At 50.9% G+C, this 27938-nt stretch overlaps 11 protein-coding genes across 11 annotated transcripts; 6 read left to right on the forward strand and 5 right to left on the reverse strand.

Moving 5' to 3' along the window:
* Positions 1–394: 394 nt before the first annotated feature.
* On the forward strand, positions 395–1701 carry BO83DRAFT_376941 (uncharacterized protein). Its single transcript, XM_025530863.1, has one exon. It carries the CDS (start codon positions 442–444, stop codon positions 1552–1554), a length of 1113 nt encoding a protein of 370 aa, XP_025390353.1. The 5' UTR covers positions 395–441; the 3' UTR covers positions 1555–1701.
* On the reverse strand, positions 1692–4964 carry BO83DRAFT_334508 (uncharacterized protein). Its single transcript, XM_025528382.1, has one exon. It carries the CDS (start codon positions 4792–4794, stop codon positions 1810–1812), a length of 2985 nt encoding a protein of 994 aa, XP_025390354.1. The 5' UTR covers positions 4795–4964; the 3' UTR covers positions 1692–1809.
* Positions 4965–6679: 1715 nt separating this feature from the next.
* Positions 6680–8533, forward strand: BO83DRAFT_229934 (uncharacterized protein). The gene is made up of 2 exons (XM_025526893.1): positions 6680–6788; positions 6862–8533. The coding sequence occupies exon 2, from the start codon at positions 6918–6920 to the stop codon at positions 8355–8357; it is 1440 nt and encodes a 479-aa protein (XP_025390355.1). The 5' UTR covers positions 6680–6788; positions 6862–6917; the 3' UTR covers positions 8358–8533.
* A 731-nt stretch (positions 8534–9264) lies between these two features.
* BO83DRAFT_376943 (60S ribosomal protein eL13) lies at positions 9265–10948 on the forward strand. Its single transcript, XM_025530864.1, has 5 exons — positions 9265–9347; positions 9467–9500; positions 9606–9652; positions 9794–9952; positions 10092–10948. The coding sequence occupies exons 1-5, from the start codon at positions 9345–9347 to the stop codon at positions 10524–10526; spliced, it is 678 nt and encodes a 225-aa protein (XP_025390356.1). The 5' UTR covers positions 9265–9344; the 3' UTR covers positions 10527–10948.
* A 186-nt stretch (positions 10949–11134) lies between these two features.
* BO83DRAFT_357466 (uncharacterized protein) lies at positions 11135–13460 on the reverse strand. The gene is made up of 2 exons (XM_025529254.1): positions 12456–13460; positions 11135–12400 (listed from the first exon to the last, which is right to left on the reverse strand). The coding sequence occupies exons 1-2, from the start codon at positions 13343–13345 to the stop codon at positions 11431–11433; spliced, it is 1860 nt and encodes a 619-aa protein (XP_025390357.1). The 5' UTR covers positions 13346–13460; the 3' UTR covers positions 11135–11430.
* Positions 13461–13608: 148 nt separating this feature from the next.
* On the forward strand, positions 13609–14613 carry BO83DRAFT_415840 (oxidoreductase-like domain-containing protein). Its single transcript, XM_025534663.1, has one exon. The coding sequence runs from the start codon at positions 13638–13640 to the stop codon at positions 14406–14408; it is 771 nt and encodes a 256-aa protein (XP_025390358.1). The 5' UTR covers positions 13609–13637; the 3' UTR covers positions 14409–14613.
* A 268-nt stretch (positions 14614–14881) lies between these two features.
* Positions 14882–15834, forward strand: BO83DRAFT_415841 (DUF3245 domain-containing protein). The gene is made up of 2 exons (XM_025534664.1): positions 14882–15086; positions 15237–15834. The coding sequence occupies exons 1-2, from the start codon at positions 14902–14904 to the stop codon at positions 15748–15750; spliced, it is 699 nt and encodes a 232-aa protein (XP_025390359.1). The 5' UTR covers positions 14882–14901; the 3' UTR covers positions 15751–15834.
* Positions 15835–16256: 422 nt separating this feature from the next.
* Positions 16257–18663, reverse strand: BO83DRAFT_229985 (HSF-type DNA-binding domain protein). The gene is made up of 5 exons (XM_025526894.1): positions 18031–18663; positions 17898–17965; positions 17492–17835; positions 17350–17419; positions 16257–17289 (listed from the first exon to the last, which is right to left on the reverse strand). Exons 1-5 carry the CDS (start codon positions 18594–18596, stop codon positions 16490–16492), a joined length of 1848 nt encoding a protein of 615 aa, XP_025390360.1. The 5' UTR covers positions 18597–18663; the 3' UTR covers positions 16257–16489.
* Positions 18664–20177: 1514 nt separating this feature from the next.
* On the forward strand, positions 20178–22299 carry BO83DRAFT_376948 (F-box domain protein). Its single transcript, XM_025530865.1, has 4 exons — positions 20178–20360; positions 20504–20669; positions 20754–21130; positions 21216–22299. The coding sequence occupies exons 1-4, from the start codon at positions 20281–20283 to the stop codon at positions 22144–22146; spliced, it is 1554 nt and encodes a 517-aa protein (XP_025390361.1). The 5' UTR covers positions 20178–20280; the 3' UTR covers positions 22147–22299.
* A 295-nt stretch (positions 22300–22594) lies between these two features.
* BO83DRAFT_308257 (succinate--CoA ligase (GDP-forming) subunit beta) lies at positions 22595–24386 on the reverse strand (the record flags this gene model as incomplete). The annotated part of the gene is made up of 8 exons (XM_025527360.1): positions 22595–22729; positions 22797–23089; positions 23142–23188; positions 23249–23794; positions 23854–23953; positions 24022–24094; positions 24163–24246; positions 24333–24386. 8 exons carry the CDS (start codon positions 24384–24386, stop codon positions 22595–22597), a joined length of 1332 nt encoding a protein of 443 aa, XP_025390362.1.
* Positions 24387–25158: 772 nt separating this feature from the next.
* Positions 25159–26341, reverse strand: BO83DRAFT_308478 (SDR family oxidoreductase; the record flags this gene model as incomplete). The annotated part of the gene is made up of 6 exons (XM_025527370.1): positions 25159–25528; positions 25590–25684; positions 25742–25893; positions 25947–25954; positions 26008–26232; positions 26298–26341. The coding sequence occupies 6 exons, from the start codon at positions 26339–26341 to the stop codon at positions 25159–25161; spliced, it is 894 nt and encodes a 297-aa protein (XP_025390363.1).
* Between the last annotated feature and the right edge of the window lie 1597 nt (positions 26342–27938).

The following is a 27938-nucleotide window of genomic DNA, read 5'->3' on the forward strand; positions in this document are numbered from 1 at the left end:
TCCTATGAGGCGATTGGATCAAGGGTCACTGGAAATATTGGAACTACATTTGCTGAAGATGATTGTAATGATGTCGTCTGATCATTATATATCTCAACACATTATCTGCCAAAGTCACAGAGGCAATTATCATTCGTGTAGTGCTGAAAGTTATTACCATACCACTACTAGTCAAGCTCATATTAAATTCATATAAGCCCATTTGTGCCTCGAATTCCAATAAATATCATCTTCAACATCATCATCAACCCATCCATCAGGTACATCCGCGGACAAACCAACCAGCCGCAGGTGACCCCGCAGAACCCTAATCAGAAGGAAAGTTGAAGGCGCCCCGCAGCAACAACAAATTTCTCCGCCCGTCCAGTCCATCCGCATCGCTTTCCTTCCAATAAGCCAGTCAACAAACCGGCTCGATCCGAACAGCGCAACCGCATTAAAATGTCGCAGAAACTCCAATCCACTTTGACGACGAGCGTGACGCTCCTGGAACAATTTCAGGGTGCCCTTGCCTCCTCTTCCAGCGATATTTCCTCTTCCACCGACCTCTCCGCAAAAGATGCTTTACCCCTCCTCTCCGCCGCGTCGACGACCCTGAAATCGCAAGCCACCAAGCTCTCGCTCCTCACGATTACTTCTCCCTTCACCCCCTCTGCTGCCACGAGTGTTATCAACGCCTTGAATGAGTCTGTGCTGCCCTCCCTGGTCGCCGCAGCACTCCTCGTCACCCCGGCCCATCACACCAAGGCGTTCCAATCCGAAGTGCATGCTCTGACCCAAACAGCACTGAAAGAGACGACAGTACTACTCCAGGAGGTCCAGACGGTTGCGAACAAGGCGGAGGATGCTCAGAAGAAGGAAGGCGGCTTGTCGCAATCAGAGAAGGATGCGGTCACGGTGGCGGCTGGGCGCTTGTGGGACTCCTGCGATGTCCTGATTGATATCGCAGCGAAGGGTGTGGTCGGCTTTGTGGTTCGACGTGTGGAGGAATGGAGAGATCTTGTACGGGATGCGGTCCAGGAGATCGAGGAGTGGGATCCCGATGAGGAGGGCGATGACTTCTTCGATGACCTTTTGAGCGATGACGGGAAGGGCAAGGGCGATGAGGATGACGAGGAGGATGAAGAAGAAGAAGACGAAGATGAAGAGGATACGGCAGCTCTTCATGAGCAGAAGAAGTCGGCTCTCCGGATCCTGAAACCGGTTTCGCAGATATACCCCACCATCACGGCCAACCGACTAAAGAAATCTTCCGATTCGCCGTCACTCGTCGGCAAGCTGGAAGCCTTGATGAAATATCTGCAGCAGATTCCTGGACATATTGACGAGGTGGCCGGCGCGTTGTACGAGGCGAACACAGAGAAATCCCTCGAATACATTCGCAAGACAAAGGATTGCGCCGTCAAGGCCGTCGACCTAGCTAGTCTTCCCTTGGAGATGACTGATTCTGCCGATGCGCCGCAAGAGAAGGAGGACAAGTTCACCACTTGGGCCAGGACTTGGCTGAAGGTCATGGACCAAGTTAGCAAGTCTGTTATCGATGCGACGCAGTGAATAGGCATGCGCAACACCACTCATATCGGATTTTCATGGTAGGTCCTTAAGTTATATGTTTATGTAGCAGCAGTGAGGTCTTCCCGGGAGAGTACATAGTCACGATTAGGTTGCGATATATTAGATACCAATGCTTTGTATGTATGTGCGCTCTAGATGGTATAATATACATCAGTCAAGAAGCCGAAATCAAGTGTCCTCCCAAGCAGATCTCCTCGATCTTAGTTGTACCTAATATCACATTATGCTGCAGATTTACTCATCGTTCGATTCGTCGCCCGATTCCCACTCGCGCAGTTCATCTTCGGAGATACGATCTTTGAGCCATTCGAGAACCGCATCGGTCCCCTTGGCTACCACCTGCCAACGCGGAACCCGAAAACTATTGCCTGCCACTTCGAAGCGTCGCAAGGGCGAGCCGTTGCCCCAGTTCTTGCTAGACCCTTCGGCCCTTAACAGGCCGAGCTTCGGCGGCAGGACGCCAATATCGTTGTTTCCTACGTCTAGAACCTGCAGACCCTGCACAGCTTCAAAGTCGAGACTGCTGATTCGGTTATCAGAAGCCAGTAATGTTGTCAGGTTCGGGTAGCTCCGGCGCATGGCAGGAAGCGGTCCGGAGAGGCGGTTGGATGAGACATCTAGGTAGGTGAGACCTGGAGCAGTAAGGCTATTTAGTAGCGGCTCAAGTGTAGTCAAGCCGGCGGCGGTTATGGTGAGATTCTGAAGAGAGGGAAGGGAAAGGGGCCCTGAGAAGAGAGATGCAGTATTGAGCGGGTTATTCGAAAGATCCAGGTCGGCTAGGTTAGATGCGAGCATGCTGAGCGCTGGAACAGGGAAACATTGTAACTCGTTGTGTTGTAATTGGAGGCATCGGACTTCGGGGAAATCGATGCGTTCCAACTCCTGTACTTCTACATCCCGCAGATCGGTGTAGGACCTGTCGACGACACCACCAGACTTGATTTGCCATGAGGCCGTCTGGACCGGTGTTTCTGGCGCCAACGTAAACTGAGTCGCAACAGAACCTTCGTCGTCTGTATCTTGCGGTTCCGGTTCGCATCGGTTACGCAAATCGCGCTTGAGGTCCTCCGTGTTCATGCTCAGAAATTTGCGCTCCCGCAGGGGATTATTGGCTATGCGGAAGGTGACGAGACTCTCCATCAAGCCGATCTTCTCGTCCAGTCTTGAAATATCGTTACCAGTGAAGTCCACATTCCTGATATTTTTCAGCTCAGTGAACCCGTGAGGAAGTTCTGATAAACTGTTATCTTCCGCTAACAAGGTCAGGAGAGCTTGCCACGATGAAACATCAGGTAGAGATTGAATGCGGTTCGTGTTGATTGCTAGAGTCTGCAAATGGGGAAGTTCGAGGCCACTGTTCTCCGAGAGGCTCACCAATGCGTTGCTGGCTACGTCCAAGATTTGTAGTGTCTCGAATTTTGGCACAGAAGCTGGCAAGAGAGTCCCCTTCAATTGGTTTTTCGGGGCGTGGAGCTCCTTGAGCGGGAGCTTGTGCAATTCTTCGAATGGTAGAGTGCTTAACTGGTTATTTCCCACGTTTAAGACTCGGAGGGAAGCCAGTTTTGCTAGCTCTCCAGGAAGCTCTGTTAATGAGTTCTCGTGCAGTTCCAGTACTTCCAGGTTGCAAAGGCGTCCGATATTCGGAGTGAGACCTCCTTGAAGCTTGTTCCTGGCAAGTCTCAGATCCCTGAGAGTTGATAGGTCCATAACAACATTTATGTCGTCCATACTGAGATTGTTGTTAGATAGGTTCAGGGTGTGCAGCCGCTCCAGCCTTCTGAGGCCTATTGGTAGCGATTGCAGGATATTGCCATGAAGGTCTAAAAGTTCGAGCCCGCCAAATTGATTTCCCCTTTCGTCAACTTCTGGGTCTAGCTCGTGTGCATCGATATCGGGAAATGCATCATCGGGGAGCTCCGTGAATTCGTTATCCGCAGCGATGAACTTAACAAGGTCCACACTTTCATACCAATCGGAGGTGGAATTGGTATCGAAGTCGTACATTGTCATGACTTCTTTTGGCAATTCTTTAAGAGACATAGCCGCGATATTCAAGTGACCGGAAGTTCGACCTCCATCAATGCGCTTTCGCAGAAGTCCATGGTTTGGATCCTTAGGACCTTGGTTGAACGGATCTTCTGTATCAAAATTGAACCCATCGGCTGCAGTTGTCGGCTTCGTGGCTTTCTGAGCCTCGGCCTTGCGCGCGGCTTTCGCCTTTGCGATACTTTCCCTCAGAGCGCTAGATGATTTCGAGACCTTTCTTGTTTCCATCTCAGTCTGCTGTTCCGGAGTAAGATCTGATGATGTGGACTTTGCCGATGGCGACCGTGTACCCATCAAGGATGGCCTCTGGACCGAGAGACTCTGCTGGACTTTCCGGGTTTTCTTCACTTCGAGGCGTTCCTGCGGAGCATCTACAGTAGGTTCTGCGGGCCTCGTAGACACCCTGGTAGGTGCTTGACGAGGGTTGGAAGCGGATGTCACGTCGCTTTTCCGGCCGTAGGGTGTTATCCTATTAGAAGGCGGCTTCAGTTTCGATGGACTATCTGTGTTTGGAATGGAGCTTTGATCGGATGCTGCACTGTTCGCAGAAAACAATGGACCACTCCTCGACGGAAGACGCATGGACGAGGATGGACGGGAAAGGTAGTCGCTTCCACTCGGTTGGCGAGAAGATGACCTTGACGGCGACCTTGAATAGCTTGTCATTGCAGACGGCGGACGAGACGGCGAGCGCATGGGACTAGTTGCGCCGAAGAAACTGCTGGATTGTCTGCTCTGCGGTCTAGGCGAAGGAGGGATTTGGGAAAGAGTCTCGATTGTTCGTTCGGACAGTGATGGTCGTGTGCGACCCCGAGGCTCTGCATCATGAGCCGGTGCATAATCGGCCTCCAGATAAAGGGATTTGTTATTTGATGCCCCTGCGGGTTCTGTTCCCTCCGCATCGCTTGTCCTTGTCTGAGAGATATCTCTTTCTTGTCGCTGAGTACCTAAGGGCTTCTTTGGCACCGTATATTTCGGTAGGGGCTTTTTGAAGACGGGCTCCTGAGAAGGTCTGCTCAAACGACTGGCATGGAGACCGGGGTCGGTTTGTAGCTTCTCGCGTGAGGGGGAGGGACGCAGGGATTTAGTGGCGGCAGACGTCGGTAGAGGTAATCTGGAGGCCAAGCGAGGTATGCCACTCGGTCGGCTGGGGGTCTTCTGTGGGTTATCCATCTTTCCGTGGGTTGTAAATGGAGATTAAGCACTTGTGGACGAAAGTGCCAGGTATGGTGATGCGGATTGTGAGAGTTATAGATGGTGTAATTCGCTCACAGGTAGAGAGACATGACGATTGGATATGGCAGTGGGACGCTTGAGTAACAGGACCGGGATGGTGCGATACGCGAGCGCAATAGCGATGATTCGTGCTGGAGTGCTGTCCTCAGGGACTTGAGGCCGGAATGAATTATTGTTTACAACTTCCCACGAGGGGGAATCGCCGCATGTGCTGCTGCCTGAGGCCGCCAGATCCCTGATCCGCTCCCCACATCGGCCTGATCGTCCCGATGGAACTGGAGGAGACCCAGGACAGGTTTGAGATATAGTTTGCTCCTTCAGCTTGAAGAAAAAGCTTGCATATATACTATCTAGCAATAGCAGCTCTATAGTGCAACTTGTATGGGCTAGAGGCAGGCAAGATGGTTACAGATGTGACAAGTCGCTGACATTATCATCCATGAGGACCAGTCTCCATAAATAGATAGTGGACACTGCTTCTTCAGCCTGTCGCTAAATGAACCTGTCACTAGCAAGAAGCCAGCTGTATGTCATGGTCAAATATGGAGCCTTACTCTATCTAGTACACGGAAGAACTAGTGGCTCCGCGTCCCATATGCCATGGTTACGAATAAACCTTGGCTTAGGCCTTATCTACTACCAAAGTCTGGATCTCTACGGAGTAAGTGTTAAAATCATGTAACTAGTGATATTTACATTATATGTCAAGTTTCCTCGTGATAGCGTTGGCATTTAAGCCCAAAATCGCACTTTTTACAAGCATACTTCATCAAGATAACTCACGTGGAAATGCCTGGTGTCTGCAAGTCTAGACCGTACTGTCCTAATAGCTTCGCATTAGTTTTATGGATGAACCAATTCCCAGGCCCGATTTGCTTAGCCTGAAATCCGAAATATTCACACCGACATATTCTGGCGTCGACTCCCGATCTCTTAGGCATTCACATAACAGATGACCCTATCTTCTCCCAACCATTCCCATGCAAATGCCCGAGATCATACATATCTCCCATCAAAGGAGAAGAGCTGGGAAACGGGAAAAATGAATACGTAGCGTACATTCCACAGCCCCATAATGTTCTCCACTGAGTAGACATACGGTAGATTTGAGATGGGAGGAATGTTGCTAATCACTTGGCAAAGTAAGCATGTTGGGCCATATTTACTAGAGCCTAAACCATTTGAACCTATTAGAGAAGATCTAAATACTGAATCAGGATCAATATGAATCCAGTGCCATCGGTTGCCCGAGTGACGATAGCTGTGGCCCATGGGGTTCGGCTTGTGTTTACCTTTTTCTGAGCGTCGCGGATCTGGACGCTAGCTGATTCAGGCAAAGTGAAGGATTAGCGCGCGGCTGGGCTCACGTGGGAGCGGGTGGTTGGTCGTGGTTGGTCGAGGCTGAGCATCGCAAGCGACTTCCCAGCCTCCCCGAAATGCGCATTGCCCGCAACAAACATCCTTAAGGCATCAAACCGTCCCTCCGCCGGCGCGCTCCTTACTTCCTTCATCTTGTTCACCTATCTCTATCATCTGCAATACCCCTCTCCGATTCCCCTTGCTCTCTGGAAACGTCTTCCATCAGTCTTCTATCACTCCCCTATCTTAGGTCTTCCGCTCGGGACTCTTTGCTACCGCCTCCTTATCGCCTATTAAGTGCCTTGCTTCGGTCCAACCAACGTGCTTCAACGGCCCTATCAGTGATAAGCGCACCGACCCAGCTATCCATCATAGAGCGACTCGAGGACATCCGATTTGTTGGCAGTCAATCCTTAATTGCATCGTGGTTTTGCTCCTTCTAGGATATCTCTCTTCTTCTTTCCGCTCCTGCCCTTAGGGGCTCTACACAGCAACCGAGCTTAGACAATCAACTTCATCCTGGCGAGCTCGTCAAACTAGCCGTAGTTTTGATCGATCGTGTTTCGGATCTGGTATGCGTCTGACCGCCCCACGACAACTGTTCAATACAACGCATTGATGCAGCCAATGCTGACCTACTTCTAGTCAAACATTACTGTCGACGGGTATCACTTACCTGTTTCTACATATTGATATCTGTCATGTCGCAAGATCCTGATTCTCAGCTCTCGCAAGGCTCCCTTGCCCCTCCTGCAGAGATCACCGGCCCCGCAACGCCCATGCAACGTGCAAGTCTGTCTGCATCCCCGGACCTGAGTGTAGGCGCTGGACTGCCAGTATCACATTCCGACCAGAGTAAATCTTTATCACCCTCGTTACCTTCGTCTGATATGACGCCGCCGCCATCATCGCAAATTCCCGGAGCCCCGCGCCAACGGTCAAGATCTACTTCGAGCTCCTTGCTAGCTTCTCCTCCCGATATGCAAAAGACCCTCTGTGTTGCCTATGGCGCCTCAGAAAACCTTCCTACTGCCGATGATCTCGATACCGCCGATGAGTCGAAGCTCCGAGCGATGGCTAAAGACCTGTTGAGTGTTGCCCAAGAGGCTCGCATGTCAGCTTTGCACTTCAAGCTACAAAATAGTCTGCTATCGTTTACTAGTAACGAAGCTATCAAGCGTGCCGAGGTAGAGCATCAGCTTGCTAGAAGAGAGGTCGAAATCATTCAGAGCTCTGAGTATCGCAGCCGTCATTGCCAACCTGAAATCAAAGCAGTGCAGCAGATTTCTAATGTGGAGCTAGAGCTTGCCCTAAAGCGCAATCAAGAGCTTGGAAGAGTAAATGCCACACTTGATCGGCGGCTGCGTCGGGCTAAGAAGCTAATTGAGCAAGAGAAGGAGAGGTCAGACCTTCTTGAGGAAGAGAACAAGTTGCTGAAAGAGCGTATCAGAGATAACCGGAAGCATTTCTCTCAGATGATTGAACATGGTCCAATGTCACCCAGCCCCCAGAGAGAAATGCAAGTTTCTCAAAGGAGGCCTGTACCTCACTATGTGGAGCACGATGGCCATCAGATGAACGGTAGCGATAGCCATGACCCGTTTGCGCAACTCCTTGCTGCCGACCGTGTCCTCAATCGGGGATCACCGAGTGTCACATCCACATCACACCGGAACCGTACTTATAAGCAGCATAATGATGGCCAGATGCGTGGAAACCACACACTCGCCTCCGTTCCCGTAACACCGTCTCGTGCTCGGTTGGCCTCTGGAGGGAACCAATATAACACACCGGGCAGGGAGTCTCATGATAGCCACCGTGATCGAGATAGCACTATATCGGCGTCCGACATCGAGGAAGCTGAGACGGAGGAAGACATCCCAGCATCAGAGGCTGGAGCTCTTGCTAGCAGCATGCTTCGTCCCCACGCTTTCAGCAACCGCCGTGAGAGCCGAGGCATCGCGAATGCACCCAAGTCCAGCACACTGTTGCAGACCAAACTGTTTGGCCAAGTGAGGAAGTCAGGTGTTGAGCGTCCATCGACTGGTCTTAAACGCAAGGCGAGTTTTGATGGTGCGTCTTCGAAGAAAATGAAAGCGGAGGAGAGGGTGGGTCTCGGCATTGACACCTGGAATAAATAAGCATGACCCGTGCACAACCATGGAGCGTGTGTATCACGTATACCGGGCTTCTAGCTGTCTATCTACTTTCTACTTCCTCACCGCCACGACTCCTAGTCGCCTATCACTTTTGCGGGTCAAAGCTGGTTATGGCTGGATATGCTTGCTATTCAAAGCGGGTGCTGCTTGGATCTTGAATTTGTTTCTTATGTACTTTTCTTCCCTTCCTGGGGGTCTGTGACGAATGATCATGAACTGTAAAATGCGATGGGGCACCGGGTGTTCTTCCAAGGGTACTACGATATATTGGCAACTGGATCTGGAACTTATCACACAGGAGTATATCTATGGTTTCTTAGTATGTTGATGGCTTCAATACGAATAGTTGGGCAAATTTGGACATAATGTCATCATGAATAAGATATTGTTAGCTGATGTGTTATCTGCAATCGGACGAGCAAATAATTCCATATACTGCTTTGGTAGATGGCTTGCAGAGGGACCTCCCGATAACCTCCAAGTTCGTCAAACCGCCAAGTCACATGGGTCTTACTCAGCGTGTAACGATGTAACAAGCGTGTACGGCAACGAACTTATCTGGAAGTAACTAGTACCAGGAGGAAGAACAATACAGTACGGGCGGTCGGTCGCAAAGAGTAGAAGCACAGCCTGAGTCGCAACACTCCAGCAGCCAGTGAGCCTACCACCAGGCAACGAGAATAAAAGTTGACGTAGATACACATGTAACATAAGACTCCAATCATTCTAGTCGAGTCTGGATGGCAGTCCCATATCCCAAGAACCGTTCTGCCACGGAGAAAGTCTGGGGGTGACCTTCCGAAACGGGTAAGCAGGGTAGGGCTCGCTAAGCGAGGCGATGCGGCTCTGCGCGGTTGGCCACACCAAAAAAAGTTCCACCTAATAGTGAGACGAGGAGTTTTGAGATACGACCAGCAACCACCCACGACGACGACGACAATCTCCCGGCCTTGATCCCCATCCGTCACAATGGTGCGTTATTCTATCCAATATTGTTCAAATGGCGTCGCTAGATCATCAAATTGATGATCGGACGCTATTTTTTCGCAAAGGACTTCATGTGCTGACCTTGGACCTCTTGGTGGATATAGGCGATCAAGCACAACAACCAGATTCTCAACCAGCGTGAGTGAACCTGCTCGAGGAAGGATACGATGGTGGATATTGTTCAATATATCGGGTTTCAACTGGCGGGCTGGAATAATATGGACTGATGGGTTTCGATTTCAGACTTCCACAAGGACTGGCAGCGTCGTGTCCGCGTGCACTTCGACCAGGTACGCTCTCGAAAATACTTCCTTTTACCCAACCGATTCCTATCTACAACGAGCGACTCGCCTATTTGGAAAAGAATACGGGATGGGAAAAATTTTTCCTATATGCGTGGTGGACTGACATGTGTTTTTTTGCTTCAATAGCCTGGCCGCAAGCACCGCCGTCGTGAGGCCCGTCTCGCTAAGGCCGCCGCTGTTGCTCCTCGTCCGGTTGACCAGCTGCGCCCCGTTGTGCGCTGCCCTACCGTCAAGTACAACCGCCGTGTCCGTGCTGGCCGTGGTTTCACCCTCGCTGAGCTGAAGGTAAATTCGTCCCTTGTGTGCAAGACAATGTCACCAGAAAGAAGAAACTGGTGACGGCGTTTGGAAATAGGCCCTGGCGACTGGGCAGGACGAATATATTGGACGGTGGCTTACACTATTTTTTTTTCTCGCACTATAGGAAGCTGGTATCCCCAAGAAGCTCGCTCGCACCGTCGGTATCGCCGTTGACCACCGCCGTGTCAACTACTCCAAGGAGTCGCTCGTCGCCAATGTTGCTCGCCTCCAGGACTACAAGGCTCGCCTGATCCTCTTCCCCCGCAAGAGCGGTCAGTTCAAGAAGCTTGACTCTTCCGCTGAGGAGGTCAACGCTGCCAAGGCTGCTTTCGCCGAGGGCAAGACCGAGGGCTTCGCCACCCGTGTCGGTGGTGCCCTCCCCATCAAGAACGCCACTCTCGCTGAGGCCGTCACCGAGGTCAAGCGTGACGACCTCCCCAAGGGTGAGGAGGCTGCTTACCGCCGGCTGCGTGAGGCCCGCAGCGAGGCTCGCTACAAGGGTATCCGGGAGAAGCGTGCTAAGGCCAAGGCTGATGAGGAGTCTGCCGCCAAGAAATAGATATCTTGAATCACAGCTAATGATGATCGGGTCAATTTTCAAGTCGGGGATTAGTACCTTGTGTGGCATGGCGTCGCTCCTCTATTTTCCGTTTTCACCTTTGTCCTTAACATAAAAAGCTCCGAAACCCCCTCGAAATGCAAATGTCCCAAATTTTCATGTCTCCAGAAAGCTACTAGCTCCCCACCCTAACGCGAATGAAGTGAAGACCCCAACCTCCCTTTTTTTTTTGTCGTCTTTATCTTTATGTTCCTTCTGGACGATTTTGCCCATTCGATCTATCTACCGAAGGACGCGGAAACCGAGTCTCAGGCTTCGGGTTCACCTCTAAAAATACTCACTTGGAAACGGTAGACTTGAAGCACGCAGAGGCACGGAGCAAGCTAGTGTACAAATGCGATGATATACGGAGTATATTTGTGTGACCACCTCCATACTTGTAGATGTTCGTTCGTAGTTTCGACATGAATTCTAAATGTATGTGGATAACTGTCATGCAGCCCAGCTTGTCTGATAAGATCCTTGCATATACTCTTACGGTCATGTATACTTGAGAGGATTTAGTATCGTAAGTAATACTATCAGCCAGCTGCCATAGCCTAGATCTCACACACTTCCTCTGCAAGCCACCCAGGTAGATACAGGGTGCCATCCAATATAAAATCCATATCCAACGAATTCACCGGGCATGAGATGCCAGGTCAGGAGCGTATAAATTACATGAAAAGAAAGTGACCCCGAAAGATCGATAAATTGACAAAGACCGCTGAACGAATTAGCCCACGACGCCGACGTCGACAACCCCCTATCGCTTCCCATCCCATCCAAATTGAGGAAAAACGCCGTTGATATCCATCTATTCCAATAAATCTAGCACTTGAGTATATCATAATGATGCGGGTATTCATTTCTTGGAGTTAGTACCAAGCAAAGCGCGCAAGACGCACTCTGTAGCTCTTAGAATTGCGCCAGCAGGGACTCCGCTGCCGCTGCTTCCAGCTTGGTTGTTCTCGTTCGGATTCAAGATGGACTGGAACAGCCGTTTGGATTCCTGATCCACCTTGCGCCTGGAGCCGCTGTCGGACTCGGATAACAGAGAAACGCTGAGTCCCGGTGCTAGTTGTGGCTCACTTGTCCACTCGTCCAGTATTAATTGGCATGATACAAGAACTTTCAGTGAGCCGCTCTTGGATTCGAAGAGCATAGACGTGCGCTCGAGGTGCGGGAGAATTTGACGCAGTTCTGACATGCCAAAGGGTTGCGACCTTGCGCTTTTCAGTTTAGTCACATGGTCCCGTTTCGCATGTCCACTAATCAGTTCTGCATGTTGTTCCTCCATGTGTAACCATAATTCAGCACGCGATACCATAGCCTCCCAGTATCGGTTAATGCCCCAGCACAGACCTGTGACATCTAGCTTAAGCAACGGATTGGCAAGCCTGGTGTCGACCCAACGCCGTATATCCTCTGGAGTCCTTGTATCTTCTCCGTTCGCCTGTGAAGCAAACGATATGGAGACCAAGGTTTGTTTTTCTGGGTTGACCTCGAAGGTTACAGATACTTTGTAGCGATTGGAAGGGAAGGGAGGCGGGGCGGAAAACTGGAGAGTATGTCTCTCTAAGACAAGATCAGGGGTGGAATTAGGTATGGTTGCAGAGTAGGCCGTAAGCTGTAACGGCGCAAGGGCTGTTAGATATGCTTCTGTTTGCGCCTGCTCTCCAAGCGCAAACGGGTTCACTGGAGGGGCCTCGGGTGGGGGTTTCGGGGGTCCCTTGGTGGCAAAAGGGAGCAACGAAGAGATGAGAGACGATATGGAGGATTCGCCTGAGGCCGTTGGGGTCGATTGAGGAGGACCCGTTGCTGCTAACAAAGTACTGTTGGCCGGTCAGTGGCAAGTCATTGGCGGCGCGACAAGCGTGTGCAACTTACATTAACCCGGTCAAATCTCGCTCATCACCGGCATCATCTTGCGCCAGGTCTTTCGACCACGTCTCCAGTTCCGAGATTTCGTTCTTCAATTGCTGTAGTTCAGAAGTGAGTTTGTTCTTCAATTTACGCTTCGTCAAGATCTCCTCCGGTAAGGAAGTCCGATCCAACAAGAGGCCTGAATCCATGGATTCTCCTGCCTCGCCATAGTCGACTTTCCTCAGCTTTGACGGGCTTTGTTCTCGACCATCTGTATTCCTTCTTTTCCCCCACTTTCCCTGTTGCGAGCTTGGGCTGCTGCTTAGAAGACCTTTTGGCCGCCCGGGAGGCCGTTCCAGGCCCAACTGCGTCGGCGTCGGTGGCAGATCTGGCTCGTCTAGGATGTCCTGGAATGACGGCTGTGGTAAAGCCTCATTCGCATCTATATCACCGGTCGCGCTGTCCAGTTCTGATGCCAATTGGTTTTCCGGGGTATCGGTAGGTGGTGGTAATTTTTCTGTGCTCTGTTGGGATGCAGACGGAGACCGGAACACTAGATCGGAGGCAGTAATCCTTGTTGAAACTCGCCTTGGAGGCGCTGCAAAAGCGGCCAGGCCGCTAGAGCGACGGCCAGAAAGGGATGATGCAGGCGACTGTTTGCTACCCTTGAGAGAGCCCAGAGGGCTAGCAGTCGAGGTCAAGGACGGTCTCAGGGCCTTGCGGTCTCGTAGACCGAGCGCTCTTGTTCGGGCTTGATTCGGTTTCTGCATAATATTCGCCGGGGACTTATTATTCTCAGACTCGAGAAGGGTGGGATGCGATCTGGCTAAGCTCGCTCTAGTGGGAGCTTGGTAGGACATCCGTTGACTGGTGCGCTGCTGGGGGTCATCCTGAGAAGGCGCGGGGTCTTTCATTCGGGACGCGGTGACGGGGATCGCGGTCGGGGTCGCTTATGTAGCGGCTCGTGAAGAGGCGAAAACAGAACACCTAATCAGACGTCCATGCGGAATTAGAAGAAGACAACCTCTGCAGAGGGGATAGAGGAGCGTCCGTGGGAAGCGCCATCTCCCAAACATCAACAACATCCACTGCTTTGCCGGTTTGCACTGTTTGCAGCCTCGGGATTATGACATAACCGCCGCTTTCTCATCTTCAGCCATCTCTTTCCGATCTTCCTCTTCTTCTTGTCGCAACTCCAACTTCACCATGGACGCTCCTTGTCTGGCGATTCGTTCGCCCCTCTTCAGACGTTGTCATGTCTGTCTTTCCGGTTCACGCATACCCGATGCATCTCGCTTGACCCGACCACGTGCCGTCCACCCATTCATTCGCCGCTCCAGCACCCGCAGATATGCCACCGTCCAAGACACACAAGCGGACAGTTTGAATGACTCCAAGTCCCGTCAAGCGCATCCGCTATCGGGCTATTACTACGATATTTTGTCCACTCGCTCACCTTACCGACACCACGCGACGACCGATACCAAGACTGGAGAGCCCAAGCCAGAGGCGCAAACACCACAGGAAAAGATGGCCATTGTCTTCGGCACTCGGTTAGCTGGTCCCGGCAGGTCCTCACGCTACGATCCAGGCTCCGCACCGGATAAGACATGGAAAACCATAAACGGTGTGGCCATCCCTCCTCGACCGGAGGAGCCCGACAATTGCTGCATGAGTGGCTGTGTCCACTGCGTATGGGACGATTTCCGAGACGAGCTGGAGGACTGGGCCTTCAGGCTTGAACAAGCCAAGGCGAAGGGTGCGACCAAAAGTGATGCCTCGGATATGCGGCATACCCCACGAGCGGAAGTCCGCTCAGCTAGCATGAGCATGGATGACGATGGTGGTGGCAGTGAGACCAATTGGTCGGCGCCTACTTCGGACGATGACTTGTTCGCGAGTATTCCTGTGGGGATTCGAGAGTTCATGAAAACGGAGAAGAAACTGAAGCAACGGCATCAGCAGGAATCAGCGTGAAATGATGCCCGGTACATTTCTTTCTGCTTAGTGGCATTTTCTCTTTTTCTACTACGAATACCCTTGTGTGATGATTGATGTGGATTAGCTTGGTGTTTGGACTAGATTTGTACATATACTATACTACTGCTGTTTAGATGTAGATTGTATATATTGCTCCGCCATGATGGCGCTTAGATTATATATGCAAGATGATCCTAACCCGATTGAGATTGAACATTCACACATGATTATAGTCTCCCAATTAACGAAATCTACCTGTCATACACTACATACCGGATTGAATTAGTATTTTCCCGATATAGCCAAGATCACAAACCCCCATCAATATTATACTACCTCTAATACCATCAACCCTCCGAAGCAGCAGTCCCGCACTCCACCGCCCAGAAATTCTGCCACCGAATCCCGCCCTGCTATCGCAAAAAGTTCCATCCATATCGAGCAATCAAACCACCGAACCCCAATAATAAAATAGACAAAAGCAGACAAAATGTCAACATCAAAATCAGAAACAGACATTATCCTAAATAAGGCCAACGTAGCGCTAGCTCGGAGCCAGCGTCTCGTTGCCTCATGGCTACCTGCACCGACGACAGACGATCAAGCGAACAGCAAGAAAACCGAAGAGGAATTACAGCGAGAAGAGGATGAGATTTTCACGGCGGTTCCGGAGACGTATGATACATTCCTTTGTTTTATTTTTTTTTTTAATATCCCTTTCTGCCCCGTCTATGCGGCTCCATGGAGTATCTTCTGGCCGGAGGGGACTGGCTACGAACAACAATTGATGGACATGTCATAACTAACAATGGATCCAATGTATAGATTAGGAGTCGGTGCACCACTCCCTACTAAAGCCGTGGACGGAAGTTGGAATCGGACTGAATTGGATTCGAATGACAAATTACGGAAACAGCTCTTGGGAAGGAATTATCAGAAGGTTATGGCTGCGAAGAAGGCTTCGACTGTGAAGGGAGGCGGTAACGATGCTGCTGCTGCATCAACAAATCCCACTAAGAATGGGGTGGCGAAACCGGAAGAAGAGGATGATGATGACGAGGAAGAGGGACGGACGGCGGCGATAGGGAAGAAGAAAGCTATGTCAGCGAAAAAGCGCAAGGCGCCTGAACCGCAAGCTCAGACGGGATCCGAGACGGTTGGAGGTGATTCCGGAGAATCAAAGCAGGCGAGTGATGTCGGTGATGGCACTGAAGGCAAAGCCGATCAGTCGGACAAGCAACCGGGAGCTTCATCACGGCCCGCTAGGGGGAGAAAGAAGGGGACGAGCTTCTTGGATGAGATCCTGGCTGAGCGGTCGAAGAAGAGAAAGAAGAGGTAAACAAGTATATTTGTGATACCCTCTCACCTCACATTAACGGAACCCAGTCTACGATATAATCAGATGTATAACCTCGAGGAAATGAATATACCCATTTAGTTCTCTGTGTACAGTTATTTGTGAATACGTCAAGAATTGTTCATCTAATCCAAAAAAAAAAACCTCATTGATTGTGCGCCTGCAGCCGGATATCACTATGTCCTCTGCAAATCTAGATTACTATACCCACACAATATCGTGCACCACCACCCCAAACCCAGGGTATATAATATAACAACAGGAAGGTGGAGCAGCCCGAGAACGGTTCTCTGTGCAAGGGCCTTCCACCATCAGAAAGCAATGCTGTCCAAGGAATATAAAAGAAGAAAACAGATTAGTGCCGTCCAAACCATGCCCGGTAAGCACGGGTTCCACATGCTGGAATCCATGTATGTTGTGTCAATTGTACAGTAGATGTTCCCACCCAGAAAGAAGATAAACACAGAAAGTACAGATGGGCAATACTCCACAAGATGCAATACCAGTCCAGAAATGAAGGCTGAGAGGGAGTTTCTCCTGGTGATATGCTTTTCCTTTACCCCTTTCCAAATATAAAAAAAAGAAAACGTGCGCCCCGAAGAACAAGAAGTCTATAGCTCCGATTCCGGTAGGGTCCCGAATATCAGCGCCAAGCAATGCTCCTGCGAGAATCCCCGGATCAAGGATATGAATGAAGCAAGTAATAATGATGAAGTTGAGTTTATTCCAATCGCTTCCGTTTCCGATCGTCGGCCATAGCATGCTGGTCTTCGTCCGGCCTTTCAGCGGTATCAGCCGGGTTCAGAAGCGAATGAACATTGCTGGCCATGCTGGAACGTCGAGTTGCTGGCAAGGACGATTCGTGTCGAGGGAATCTAGGTCCCAAAGACCAGCCATTATCGGTTGGGGGGTTCTGATCGGGGTGCAAAGGGGGAGTTGGGTGTCGATGTTCCTGCAGACGCCGCGGTGCACCCATTTCATACTGGGCTAACACATCTCGGACCGATTGTTCACTTGACGTCGGCGTCCGGTGTCGAGAGGGAGACCAGGGGTTCGTTGGCTGCGGGGGGTGTGCGGAAGGGAATGGCGACACTCCCGGTGGCGGCCAGCCATGCTGTCTGATGTCCGCCGAAGTGTGCCGGCGCGCAAGATTGGGCCCAGGCGGAGAGGATACGGACGAAAGAGGATGAGGCATAGGTTGCTGCGGAGTGACGACCGCTGGCACTTGCGGACGGTTGTAGCTGGGGGAAGAATTTCCAGCGCCAATTGACCCGTACCGCCGCGGAGAGACGGCCAGATGAGGGGGAACAGGGGGCCGAATCATACCGGTCCTCGAGGGGTCCAGCATTGATGGGCGGCGACTCTCTTCCGGGGGCATTTGGCGCGGCGACAGCGGCGGACCTGCATCGCCAGAAATGCCGGTGACGTAGGGTTGTCGGACGGCCAAGTATGGGTCCGGAGGTTGCTCCAGGGCCCGTACAGCCTCGAGGTGCTTCTCCAATTCCGCCTGCATGGAGGCCACTACACCAAATTCGTTAGTCAATCATGCAGTTGGGGCTGTCAATGGTGGATAGTCCTCACCGTCTCGATACAGAAGGCTCTCGCGATCGGGGATCATGCCTTGGAGGAAACGTGAAATTGAGTGAGTCCACTGGACGACGAAAAGTATCAGCAAACCAAAACCACTAGATGTCGCGATCGCATTGGAGGCCCGTCAACTTACGTGATAACACCTGGTTAAGCTCTCGGCCATGGATTGACATCTTGCATTAAGGGTCGCATTTCCTTCTTCGGCGTTCCGTAGACGAGCATGCAAGTCATACATAGAGTGTTCCAGGTTCATCAAGCGGGACTCGGTGACATCGGGAACTGGCTCAGCGGGGGTGCCGGGTTGGGAGGCGGCGGCCTTGTGACCAGGAAATGAGTCGCGATGGATCAACGCATGACGGGATGCGCGCCGCTTGATCTCTCGCAAACCCACAAGATCTCCGCGCTTGAAGTTGCCATTCCCATGTTTAAACTCCCACAGAGCGGAGTCTGGCGAACCGGTGTGGAATACATCGCTCACTGGGATCCATGTGTATCAATAACGGTCGGGGCAATGCTATTTGCTGTCTCAGCCCGCATACCTTTATGAAATCCGTACATATTCAGCTGCCTGACGAAGGACGAAATGTTGGTGTGCTTGAAGTATTGACTGAGCTGTTCGTTAGCAGCTAGTTCCCACAAGAGCGCGATAGGCTACGATAGGGGAAGACTAACGCCAGGACTTTAGAGAATTCGGAAGTCGGGGACATGACGAAGCTGTCATTCGTACTCGACCACGAGATGAGGTGCTGAATACTGGGATCCTCTAGCATACTATACAGTGTTGTTAGCTCGAGCCCGTTACCGTGAAGGGTAAGGGGAACGGGGGAGGTATTCGAAAGGAAGCAACAAAACGGAAGAATGAACGACAAAAAATGGCCTCCGACGTACTTGTAGAGCTTGTGAATAAAGGCCGTCTGAACGACCTTTGGCTGCTGAGCAGCAGCAGCCGCACCGATGGCTTGAGTGGGAGCGGCATGGTGGTTCACATTGGAAGGTTCAGTAGAGCCATTGGAGGTGGCGGTGGTGTTGCTTGCGCCCGCCCGATCGCTATCGGGACTGCTATGGATGGGGGGCGCAGCGCCCGAGGCAGGAGGAGTAACCTCCATGGGATCACCGGTGGACTGGCTGGAGGGAGGAACGGAGGAGGCAAGGACAGGAATCTTGCGGGTTTTGCCGGGCGCATCGATAGCAGTGAGGATAAGCGGACTTCTGGACGGGGGATCGGCGAGACCGCTCATCTCGCGCGGCGGAACAGGGGGGGAGGGAGGAGGGAGGAGGAGTAGCAGGAGGAGGAGGAGGGAGGGAGGGGGGAAAGAGAGGAAGAGAAGAGGAGGGAAAAGAAAAGGAATGAGAACGGGGCGGCCGAGGAGGGAGCCGCAGCAGACGGAGAGAAAGAGAGAAGAGAGAGAGAAAAGAGAGCGAGGCAGAGAGAAGAGAGTAGACGACGGGATTCGCGTAAAGTGAAAAAGTACTTAATTCCTTTTCTGCCCTTTACTTTTTTGAGCCTTAGAGAAGAAGTAGGCCAAGACAGAGTTTCTTCAGGGCGAAAGGAAATAAGTAAATTAATGAAGGGGAATAATGCAATCAACTAAAAATAACATCGAAGAAAATAATTATATTAAAGATGGGGAAATTTGTTGAACAATAGGACGTAGAGGGGAAGAAAAATAAATGATAATAGGTATAAGAATAGATAGATAGATAGATAGATAGATAGATGGGGAGGGGGGAAAAGCCTGCCAGTTTCTTTTCTCTTTCCCGCAAGAACAGCAACCAGCAGCAATCCCCAAAGAGTAAATAGTAAGTAGTTTAGAAGTACTTGGTAATACTTAGTTGTGGATGGGTTGGAAGATAAGAATGGGAATGGATTTTGGGGGAAGAAGATGAAGAAGAAGAAGGTGGAGAGAAGAAACTTGGGAAGGAAAACAAGAAGAAAAGAATGAAGAACTAAATGACCAGTTTGGTCCAGTGCCAGCCCAGTAGTTCTAGTTCAATCAACTTAGTACTTAGTACTGGTAAGTAGTAAAATTGCAGGATGGGGGATGGAATGGTAGTTCTAGTACTGGATGATGAACCAAGAAGAGTCTGGGCCAGACTGGAAGTTGAGGATCATCGCCAGTCAAAAAAAAAGTGTCTCCGCTTCCCGAAGCATCGCCGTGCTCTCCATTGGTCCATCCATTCCCAAAAACCTAACTTGTTCCCTTCCTTCCATCCTTCCTGTTGCTTTTTGGCTTTTCGCCTTCCGATCGCCTGCCTGGGGCTGCGCCGTAGATCGATGACCCAGCGTTTCCTGTTTTTCCCCTCGTCACTTTCCGATCGACGTAAGCCCTTCCCAAGGTCTGTGAGAAGAGTAAGAAGCAGGAGGAGGGGGAAAGAGGAAGAGGGAACGAAACTAAAAATTAAAAGGTCGTGCTTTGCATAGTATTCATTGGTGGATGGATCAAGAATGCAGTCAGTGCTACGGAGTACTTTAGTACTTAACTAAAAAAAAGTTGTCGGTGCTTTTAGATAGGCACTTGGCCAAATAAATTCTCGAAAGAATAAGTAATGCGAGAAACCGAAGAGATCCAACAAATGACTAAACAGAAACTCTTCCTTTCTCACTTTAATAGAGATAATACAGTGGTAGCGACAAAGGCTTCATTCATATTTTGAATAAGGAGTGAAAGATGAGAAGAGTGCCTGCGTGCCTGCGTGCCTGCTTTGTCTGAGCAGCTCTAGACCCTGCAGGACGGCTCGCCTTAAACCACTCTACTCCCTACTAACTAACTATCCGGACTTCCCTTTCCTCTAGTACCATCCACCACCAGACCCAGACTGTCTAAACTATCCAAACTACTATCCATCTATCAACCTCTCCGTAGTTGAGACTCTGAGACCTCGTCTTAGAAGTCTTAGAATAGCGTCGACTGGCCGTCAGCCATGGCCGCCGATGCCTCTTCTATACAGCAAATCATCACCCTATTCACTCATCTGAAGACGAGCTCAGCTCGACAGGATGCGTATGACCATCCATTCATCCATCCATCCATCCATCCATCCATCCATCCATCCATCCATCCATCGTCGATGATCTTCCTTTCCCCTCTTTTCCCCTTCAAAAACCTCAGTCTTAGATTAAGCTCATGCAGCCCTTCCCCGACAGGTATCATCGCATTCTAGACCTATTGAACCCCCATGAATGGCGCGATGTACAAAAGCGCACCATTCAGCGCTCCTTTCAAATGGATATTCTAGCGGAATCCCCCCCAGAAATCGCAGTTCAAATCGCTCAGTATCTCGACCTTTCTGACCTCCATATCCTTCACAGAGTATGTTGCCCCCCCGGTGGCCTTGGAAAGGTGACCAGCCACCCTTATGACCCCCGAGACTGAGTTCAAGCCACATTCCACCAGGTCTCTAGAAAGTGGCACCAGCTACTCTCGTCAGAATTGATCCAGGGTGCTGTATACCAGCAATACACAGGGCATGTGCTTGCAGCAGAACATGGCCCAGCTGACCACTTCACCCAATATGCCAAGTATAGAATCCGTCTGGAGCGTGGTCTACCCATCTGCCATCTCCAGGCCTCCAACCTCTTTCCGACAGATGGCTCAAAGCTTGAATGCCTGGATTACGCCAATGGAAGGTGTGCTTGGCTAGACAACGGCACCCATGTCGTCGTGCACGATCTCTGCAAGCGCTCCACCCAGCGGTTCTGCACGGAGAATCGAGATTCGTTCTGGGATTTGCGTCTCTCCGATTCCATGGTGGTCGCAATCAGCGCGCGTGCGTAAGTACACATAAGATAAACCACATCTTGCGGTGGTTTCGCCGAGAAAGGAACACTTTAGACACCCAGCTCATCCCGAGTCTAGATACTGCCACGCCTGGAACCTCGAGACGGAAGAACACGCATCGTTCCGTATCCCCGCTTTCAGCTTTCGGATCTTCGTTGTTAATGGTCTCAAGGTTTCTCTGAGTATCAATCACTGTTCTGCAGCTGGTGACGAGGAGAACAAGATCTATTACTGGGACATGGGCTCGCGAGCTGCTCGTACCATCGAAGTAACTTCCCACCTGGCATTGATAGGCCTGCAACCCAGTACCAACAGCGTGACCACTCTCCTCCTCGAAAAAGGAGATGATCCCATGAACGTTCACCATTCGCCTTGGGACAGACTACGTGTCGTAAAGCACACCTTTGATGACCACGGGCGCATCACCAGTCCACTTCCCCCCTATACACTACACTTACCGTCCCCCATTCAACCTGACTGGAGCATTGCCGATATATCAAACAGTTCTGCTAGCAACTTAGCTGTCTTTGTCTGCAAACCGCCGTCTCAACTCAATACACCGCCGTCTCAACTCAATACACCGCCGTCTCAACTCAATACACCGTCGTCGACAACGACAGCGTCCAACTTGCACCATGTCCTTGTAGTTTCATACGACCCGCAGCGGGACAAAATCCACATGCACACATTGCTCCAGGAAGAATGCACACCTTACTTCCCCTTTTGCACGACCGTACTGGACGGCGATCTTCTCTACTATGTGAAGAGCGATAGGGGGAAACCGGCTATCTGGATCTTCAACCCAGCGTCCCGAATCCCTCATCGCCCGGCCAAATCCATGAGTCTCGGGCTGCCCCGAGAAGCCTCGGACGGCATTTACTCGAACCTCTTCACTCTCCGCGGCGATAGGGACTTCATTCTCCTGCTCCACGAAATCGATGTAAAAGTGTGGCGGTTCAAGGACGTACATCCTCCAGAGTCTACCGATCTGGCGCTTCCAGCAGCGTGAGGGGGATTATCACCCAACGACACCAAAGGGGGCACAGAAAAAGGGAAAATACATTTGACATAAGAAAATGAACCTAGAAATGGACGATATACAGGACCATCAAATGCTCTCTATAAAGATACCCCTCGTGCTCTCTCTCTGCCTGAATCCGTCTCATTTCACCATTATAGCAACTCGTTTGTGACAACCCCTATGACCGATCTTATTCTAGGCAGCAGGAGTGCGTTAGCATCGTCGACGAAGCCCATGGTCACCAACCGTCGGCCTATTGCTCCGCATCTCGCTGCACCATCGAACACGCATAAACCTTCTGAATCCCCGGCCATCGGAGTGGGGGAAAGCAAGAGGGAAGTAAGGGAAAAAGAAAAAGGAAAAATAAAAAGAGTACAAGAGACAGTGGAGCAGTAGACAAGGTGACACATCTATAAATCCAAATCCGACTCGGAGATTAGATACCAAGGGTGAACTCAACGCCAACGTCGATCTCGCGGGCCATCTTGACGACCTTGGAGAACTGGACAGACTTCTCAGCAGCGCTCTGGAGATCCTCAATGGAGAAGATCTTGAGGCCGGACTCGTTGATCTGCACATCACGTCAGTTGGCTTGTGTTTTCGTTAAGCTGATCCCCCGAAGAATGGTAAGAACATACCAGCTTGTGAGCCTGCTCCATGTTGGTACCCTGCAGACGGGCAACGATGGGAGTGCGCAGACCCATCTCCTGCACAACGTTGATCAAACCCTGGGCAATAGCGTCGCAGCGGACGATACCACCGAAGATGTTGACGAAGATGGCAGTCACCTTGGGGTCGCTGGTGATGAGCTCGAAAGCGGACTTGATAGCGGCGGGAGTGGCACCACCACCGACATCGAGGAAGTTGGCGGGGGCACCGCCGTTGAGCTTGATGATATCCATGGTGGCCATGGCAAGACCAGCACCGTTAACTATGGTGACCGTTAGCATAAATCATATCAGTCGAGTGTGATGGACCCATACCCAGGCATCCAATGTCACCGTCAAGCTTGATGAAGTTCAGACCGTGCCTATGCCGTAGATTAGAATGCTTTCGAGCGTTGTAAATATAAAAGCCAGGAAGATCTTACTCGGCAGCCTTGACCTCATCGGCGTCTTCCTGGGTGGTGTCTCTCCAGGAGAAGACATCCTTCTGGCGGAATTCGGCGTTGTCATCGAAGCCAAGCTTGGCATCCATGGCCATGACCTTGTGGTCGGAGGTCTCAGACAGAGGGTTGATCTCGATCTGGGTAGCATCCTTCTCCATGAAGACCTTGTAGAGCTTCTGGATGGTGTCCTTGGCCTCCTCGACGCACTGCTCGGAGAAGCCGAGCTCGGTGACGATCTTGTGAGCAATGGCATCGGTCACACCGACCTTGATGTCAATGGGAGTGGTGATGATGGCCTCCGGGTTCTCCTTGGCGACGGCCTCAATGTCCATACCACCTTGCGACGAGGCGACAATGACGGGGCTCTGAGAGGCGCGGTCCATGAGGACAGCAAGGTAGAACTCGCGGCGAGCGAACTTGCGCTCACAGATGTAGACAGAGTTGCAAAGACGACCAGCAGCGCCAGTCTGCTTCGTGATGAGCTTCTGTCCAATCATCTGGCTAGCGAACATCTTGGCCTCGGTAGGCCTAAAATTTTGTACATATCAGCGCAAGGGAAGACTCGGAATAACGCGGGTCACACTCACGAGTAGATCACGCGCACACCACCCTTAAGACCATTGTCGAAAGTACCCTTACCACGACCACCAGCAAGAACCTGGGCCTTGATGACCATGTCGTCATTACCTATAACGTTCCGTCTTAGTAGCCGTCGCGACTTTTGGGTTGTAGCATGGCGGATCACAAAAACGTACCGAGGGACTTGGCAACGGCCTCAGCCTCCTCCGCGGAGCGGGCGACTTCACCCTTGGGCATGCCGACGCCATACTGTAGTATCGTATTAGTGATAATTGCAAGGCGAAATTTTACAGCAAATTTTTGGGTGCCCGACGCACCGACTTGAGCAAGTTCGCAGACAGGTATTCGTGGATCGACAGGTTTCTCTGTTGCTGAGCAACACGGGACTGGACGGAAGATTCCTGTCAACAACGGAGATGTTAGCACGCCGATTTGCCTTAAGAAGATCTGGCAGGAGGTAAGGGCAAAAGGGCCCAGGGATGCTTACCGTCGCAGCCCTCAAAGCTGTCGTAACCGGTTTGCTGCGGGCAAGCTTGAACATGGTGACTGAGGTATTTAGAAGAAAGGAGAGGAGAGGGATCAAAAAAGTCTTGTCGGGGAGAGAAGGGTGACAAGAACAAGAGTATCCTCCGACGTGAGGTTATGCGGGAGAAGATGGGGGGAGTATTTGGGGTGTTGATGGGAGAACAGCTTTCTTTTTCGCGGCTGCGCTTCTCGGGATGATAATTGCCTTGGGAGTAGCCATCGGCAGTCACCTGACGGGCCAACCAGCGTGCGCCTCGGGATGATTAAGCAGCACAGTTTCCGACGCGAATATCACGGAACGGGGCCATCCTCTCGCCTGGTCCCTATCGAGTCTGAAGCTCGTCGATGGCCTATTTGGGACGGTCAGCACGAACCCGAACCCGTTAGGCAACATCAGTGAGAAAACATCCTGTGCAGAGGAAACCATGATGTCTCGGCTTCGTTTGTGAAGTTACTATGCCTCTCGGGCAGCTTAGTTCTTCTACTGGCGCCTCGCCCCGAACCCGAACCCTGAATCCGCCGGCTTATCCTCCCTAGCCCGGAGGCATACGGCAAATGGTTTAAACGGTCTTACGGCGTCGGCATGTACTATCTATTTCCCTACAATGTCGAAAGACCAGACTTACTGATGTCAAGCAACCGGTTCAAGCAGAGAAGATGACATCCTAACCAGAAAACGCCGTGTTTTGGAATGCTAATACTACACTTGGACCGAATGACCCGAAGGATCGACGAGAACCCCGTCCAGCAGAACAGATTCATCCGTCCTTACGCCGTCCCTTATTCCTTCAATTCCCAGCAGCTCTTCTGAGTCTGTTGAGTTTGAACATCTTCGTCACAATCTTCCCAGACAGGCCATTCCAGGCCCATCCTCCCATAAGCAGCCAGATCAACCAGCTTTTGTTACCTTCCCAGATCCAGTTCTTCCGACCTTGCGCCCAGGGCCAAATCCAGCGCCATGGCGCAGATCCATAGAGGACCTGCGTGACCACGCTGCGAGCGTATGCTTCGTTTGGCATGGCCCCAGCCTGGCTATGTACCACCCGTCGGTTATATTCGTCCTCGATTGGTGCATAGATTGAGCCGGGAACCAGAGTACGCTTGACACGGGCGATGCGAGATTGCACACCCCCAGTAACGACGGTAGTGACGTGCACACTTGATATCCCCGTATCAACAAATTTGTTACAGGGCGGAGGGGGTAAATGAAGCAACATACCCGAACGGAGCTAGTTCCACACGCAAGGCATCGCTAAACGAGTGCACGGCAGCCTTCGAGGCGTTGTATACGGACCCGAAAACGTAGGGAATAACCTGGATCAGTATCAGCACAAGTACCTTTCCTTTAAGCTTTCCTCCGAGCACACCCACCCCAGCAACAGAACCAATCTGTACAATAGTTCCCTTAGCCTTCATAAGGAGCGGTAGGAAGGTCTGGCAAATGTGTACAACCGCGACAAAGTTCGTTTCGAACGTGTCACGGATTTCGGAGAGCTCTGCCTCCATAGCTGGCACAGTATAATCTATCATGCATGAGAGAGGTTTTTAATGAAGTCACAAAACTTATCAGACGTACTCCGGCCACTGGCGACTATATCAGCTCATGATGTGTCACCGAATAAAAGGTGACAACTTACGCGTTATTGACGAGATAATCCAGTCCTTTCTCCCCAAGCTTCCCTTTCACTTCCTCAAAGCATCGTCGGACGCTTTCCTCATCGTCCACAGTAAGACTCAAAGTCTCAACCCCAATAGACGATAGATCTTCGATAGTCTTTGCATCACGGGCAGTAGCGAACACACGCAGGCCATTCCGATGGAACTCACGGGCCATAGAGTTCCCAATACCGCCAGGAGAGCATCTGCATGATTAGGCGGCATAAGTAACGTAATCACAAGGGGATGACGATCATGTGCAAACACCTACCCTGTAATCAGCACAGACTTCCGTCCGTCTTCGGTTCCTCCCATTGTTCTTTAAAGCGGGGCCGATGGAGAATGACTGTCGAAGGTGCGGGATCTGATGTATCTTAATGATCTGTCACAAAAGTCAGGCTAAAGTTGGAAGTTCTTCTCCGAGGCTTCCTGGTATCTATGTACCTTCCCTGCCGATCACACTAGTTCAGATGCAGAACCTCGGTAAAATTACCACATGTAAAAAGGAACATATACCTTACTCCCGACACATGCTGCCAGCTGCTCAACCTCCCGGCGGCATTTCGTCCTTATTAGCATTCTGTATATTTGGCCGTCACTTGAATATGAAGTCCTACGAAGAAGATGCTGTAGCTTTCCGTTTATGCATGAAACATAGATTTCAAACTGATTATCCGAACTCGACACGACACTTACTGCATACCCAGATAGCCACAGTTTCTCATAACTCTTATGGAATTCTTAACAGCACAGGGGTATCATTTTGGTTATGTGTGTTCTAGAATGATTGCATCCCAGAAGCGTTGCTGTTGTAGATGTTGACCCGGAAATAAAATGTTCCGGCAGGCTTCTGAGCAGGGAAATAATGTACTCGCGAAGGTATACTATGCACTCTACTCAGGAAGAATTCTTATGAGACTCTAGATTAATGTGACAATACGAGATCTGGATCTGAGAGCCAGCCTCGCGCATGTATAACCACGTAGTAAGTGGCATATGCAAGATGAGGTGTACCTGCAGGCTTGATTTTATAACTATCCATCCTATCCCATGCTAGGGATACAGATAGCTAGCCCTCTGACATCCATCTAAAGACGGGTCATAAATGGGTCGTCTTTACTTCATGTGTCTCAAAATCTCTCAGCTTGGCTATCTGGCTGATCATGAGGTAGGATGTGCATCCCTTGGGCAGTATCGACGGAAAGGGTCAGAAGAATCTAGCTGTGCTTGCGCCAATTTGTTCAGGGACGGCTAACGAAGGGGGGGGGGGGGGGGGGGAAATAGCTCAATAGTATGACGGGCAACATATAATCGATTGGAAAATTGTGGGCTAGTCAACTGCGCCGTCACTAATTGATCATAGACTTCATCGGAGAAGTCTTGAGGAGTCGGTACTCTTGCAACGCAACGCAACGAATCACAATACTTTTTTTATCTGCCGCAGGATTGATGAATACGAGAGTAGTAAGTATTTGTCAATACTTACCATGCAGGCAATAATTGGGTGACAAAGACTTATTGTTCTAATGTAGTGGTACAATAGTTGGTACCAAGCTTTCGGGCTACTAACAGTAGACACTAGATCCATATAGATAGTCGACGTATGCTTCCCGCTTTCCGCTTCCCCGCTACGAAAATGGAGGCGTGCCGATATCCGAGAGGCAAACAGATTGATTCATTAATTGCCTGCCCAATGTGTCGCCCTCGGACTTACGGCAGTGATACTGTCCTCCACAGCTTGAAGACCAAGAACCAGAAGGCTGCTCTAGACAATCACTTGCACGCATCTGCCCCGAATCAGCTGTGTCGAAGCGTCTTGACTATTGACGGCCCTTTTGGCTCACCCGCTTGGCCCCGAACAACCCTCCTCATACAAAGTCCACCGGGAAGATCCCATTTGTGTGATTGGTGC

The sequence above is a fragment of the Aspergillus eucalypticola genome, assembly GCF_003184535.1.
Source record: "Aspergillus eucalypticola CBS 122712 chromosome Unknown BO83scaffold_7, whole genome shotgun sequence".
Taxonomy (NCBI): domain Eukaryota; kingdom Fungi; phylum Ascomycota; class Eurotiomycetes; order Eurotiales; family Aspergillaceae; genus Aspergillus; species Aspergillus eucalypticola.

Excerpts from the sequence above, each read along its gene's own strand:
- BO83DRAFT_415841 (XM_025534664.1), top strand. The coding sequence starts at position 14,902 with ATGTCAACATCAAAATCAGAAACAGACATTATCCTAAATAAGGCCAAC. Across the intron at positions 15,087-15,236 it reads TTCACGGCGGTTCCGGAGAC|ATTAGGAGTCGGTGCACCAC; the intron begins GTATGATACATT and ends TCCAATGTATAG.
- BO83DRAFT_376943 (XM_025530864.1), top strand. Across the intron at positions 9,501-9,605 it reads CAACCAGATTCTCAACCAGC|ACTTCCACAAGGACTGGCAG; the intron begins GTGAGTGAACCT and ends TTTCGATTTCAG. Across the intron at positions 9,953-10,091 it reads TCACCCTCGCTGAGCTGAAG|GAAGCTGGTATCCCCAAGAA; the intron begins GTAAATTCGTCC and ends CTCGCACTATAG.
- BO83DRAFT_229985 (XM_025526894.1), bottom strand. The coding sequence starts at position 18,596 with ATGAGCGGTCTCGCCGATCCCCCGTCCAGAAGTCCGCTTATCCTCACT. Across the intron at positions 17,966-18,030 it reads GAATTCTCTAAAGTCCTGGC|TCAATACTTCAAGCACACCA; the intron begins GTTAGTCTTCCC and ends CGAACAGCTCAG. Across the intron at positions 17,420-17,491 it reads GCTTAACCAGGTGTTATCAC|TGGACTCACTCAATTTCACG; the intron begins GTAAGTTGACGG and ends TTCGTCGTCCAG.
- BO83DRAFT_334508 (XM_025528382.1), bottom strand. The coding sequence starts at position 4,794 with ATGGATAACCCACAGAAGACCCCCAGCCGACCGAGTGGCATACCTCGC.
- BO83DRAFT_229934 (XM_025526893.1), top strand. The coding sequence starts at position 6,918 with ATGTCGCAAGATCCTGATTCTCAGCTCTCGCAAGGCTCCCTTGCCCCT.
- BO83DRAFT_415840 (XM_025534663.1), top strand. The coding sequence starts at position 13,638 with ATGGACGCTCCTTGTCTGGCGATTCGTTCGCCCCTCTTCAGACGTTGT.
- BO83DRAFT_357466 (XM_025529254.1), bottom strand. The coding sequence starts at position 13,345 with ATGAAAGACCCCGCGCCTTCTCAGGATGACCCCCAGCAGCGCACCAGT. Across the intron at positions 12,401-12,455 it reads CGAGATTTGACCGGGTTAAT|TACTTTGTTAGCAGCAACGG; the intron begins GTAAGTTGCACA and ends ACCGGCCAACAG.
- BO83DRAFT_376941 (XM_025530863.1), top strand. The coding sequence starts at position 442 with ATGTCGCAGAAACTCCAATCCACTTTGACGACGAGCGTGACGCTCCTG.
- BO83DRAFT_376948 (XM_025530865.1), top strand. The coding sequence starts at position 20,281 with ATGGCCGCCGATGCCTCTTCTATACAGCAAATCATCACCCTATTCACT. Across the intron at positions 20,361-20,503 it reads AGCTCAGCTCGACAGGATGC|GTATCATCGCATTCTAGACC; the intron begins GTATGACCATCC and ends CTTCCCCGACAG. Across the intron at positions 21,131-21,215 it reads GTCGCAATCAGCGCGCGTGC|ATACTGCCACGCCTGGAACC; the intron begins GTAAGTACACAT and ends TCCCGAGTCTAG.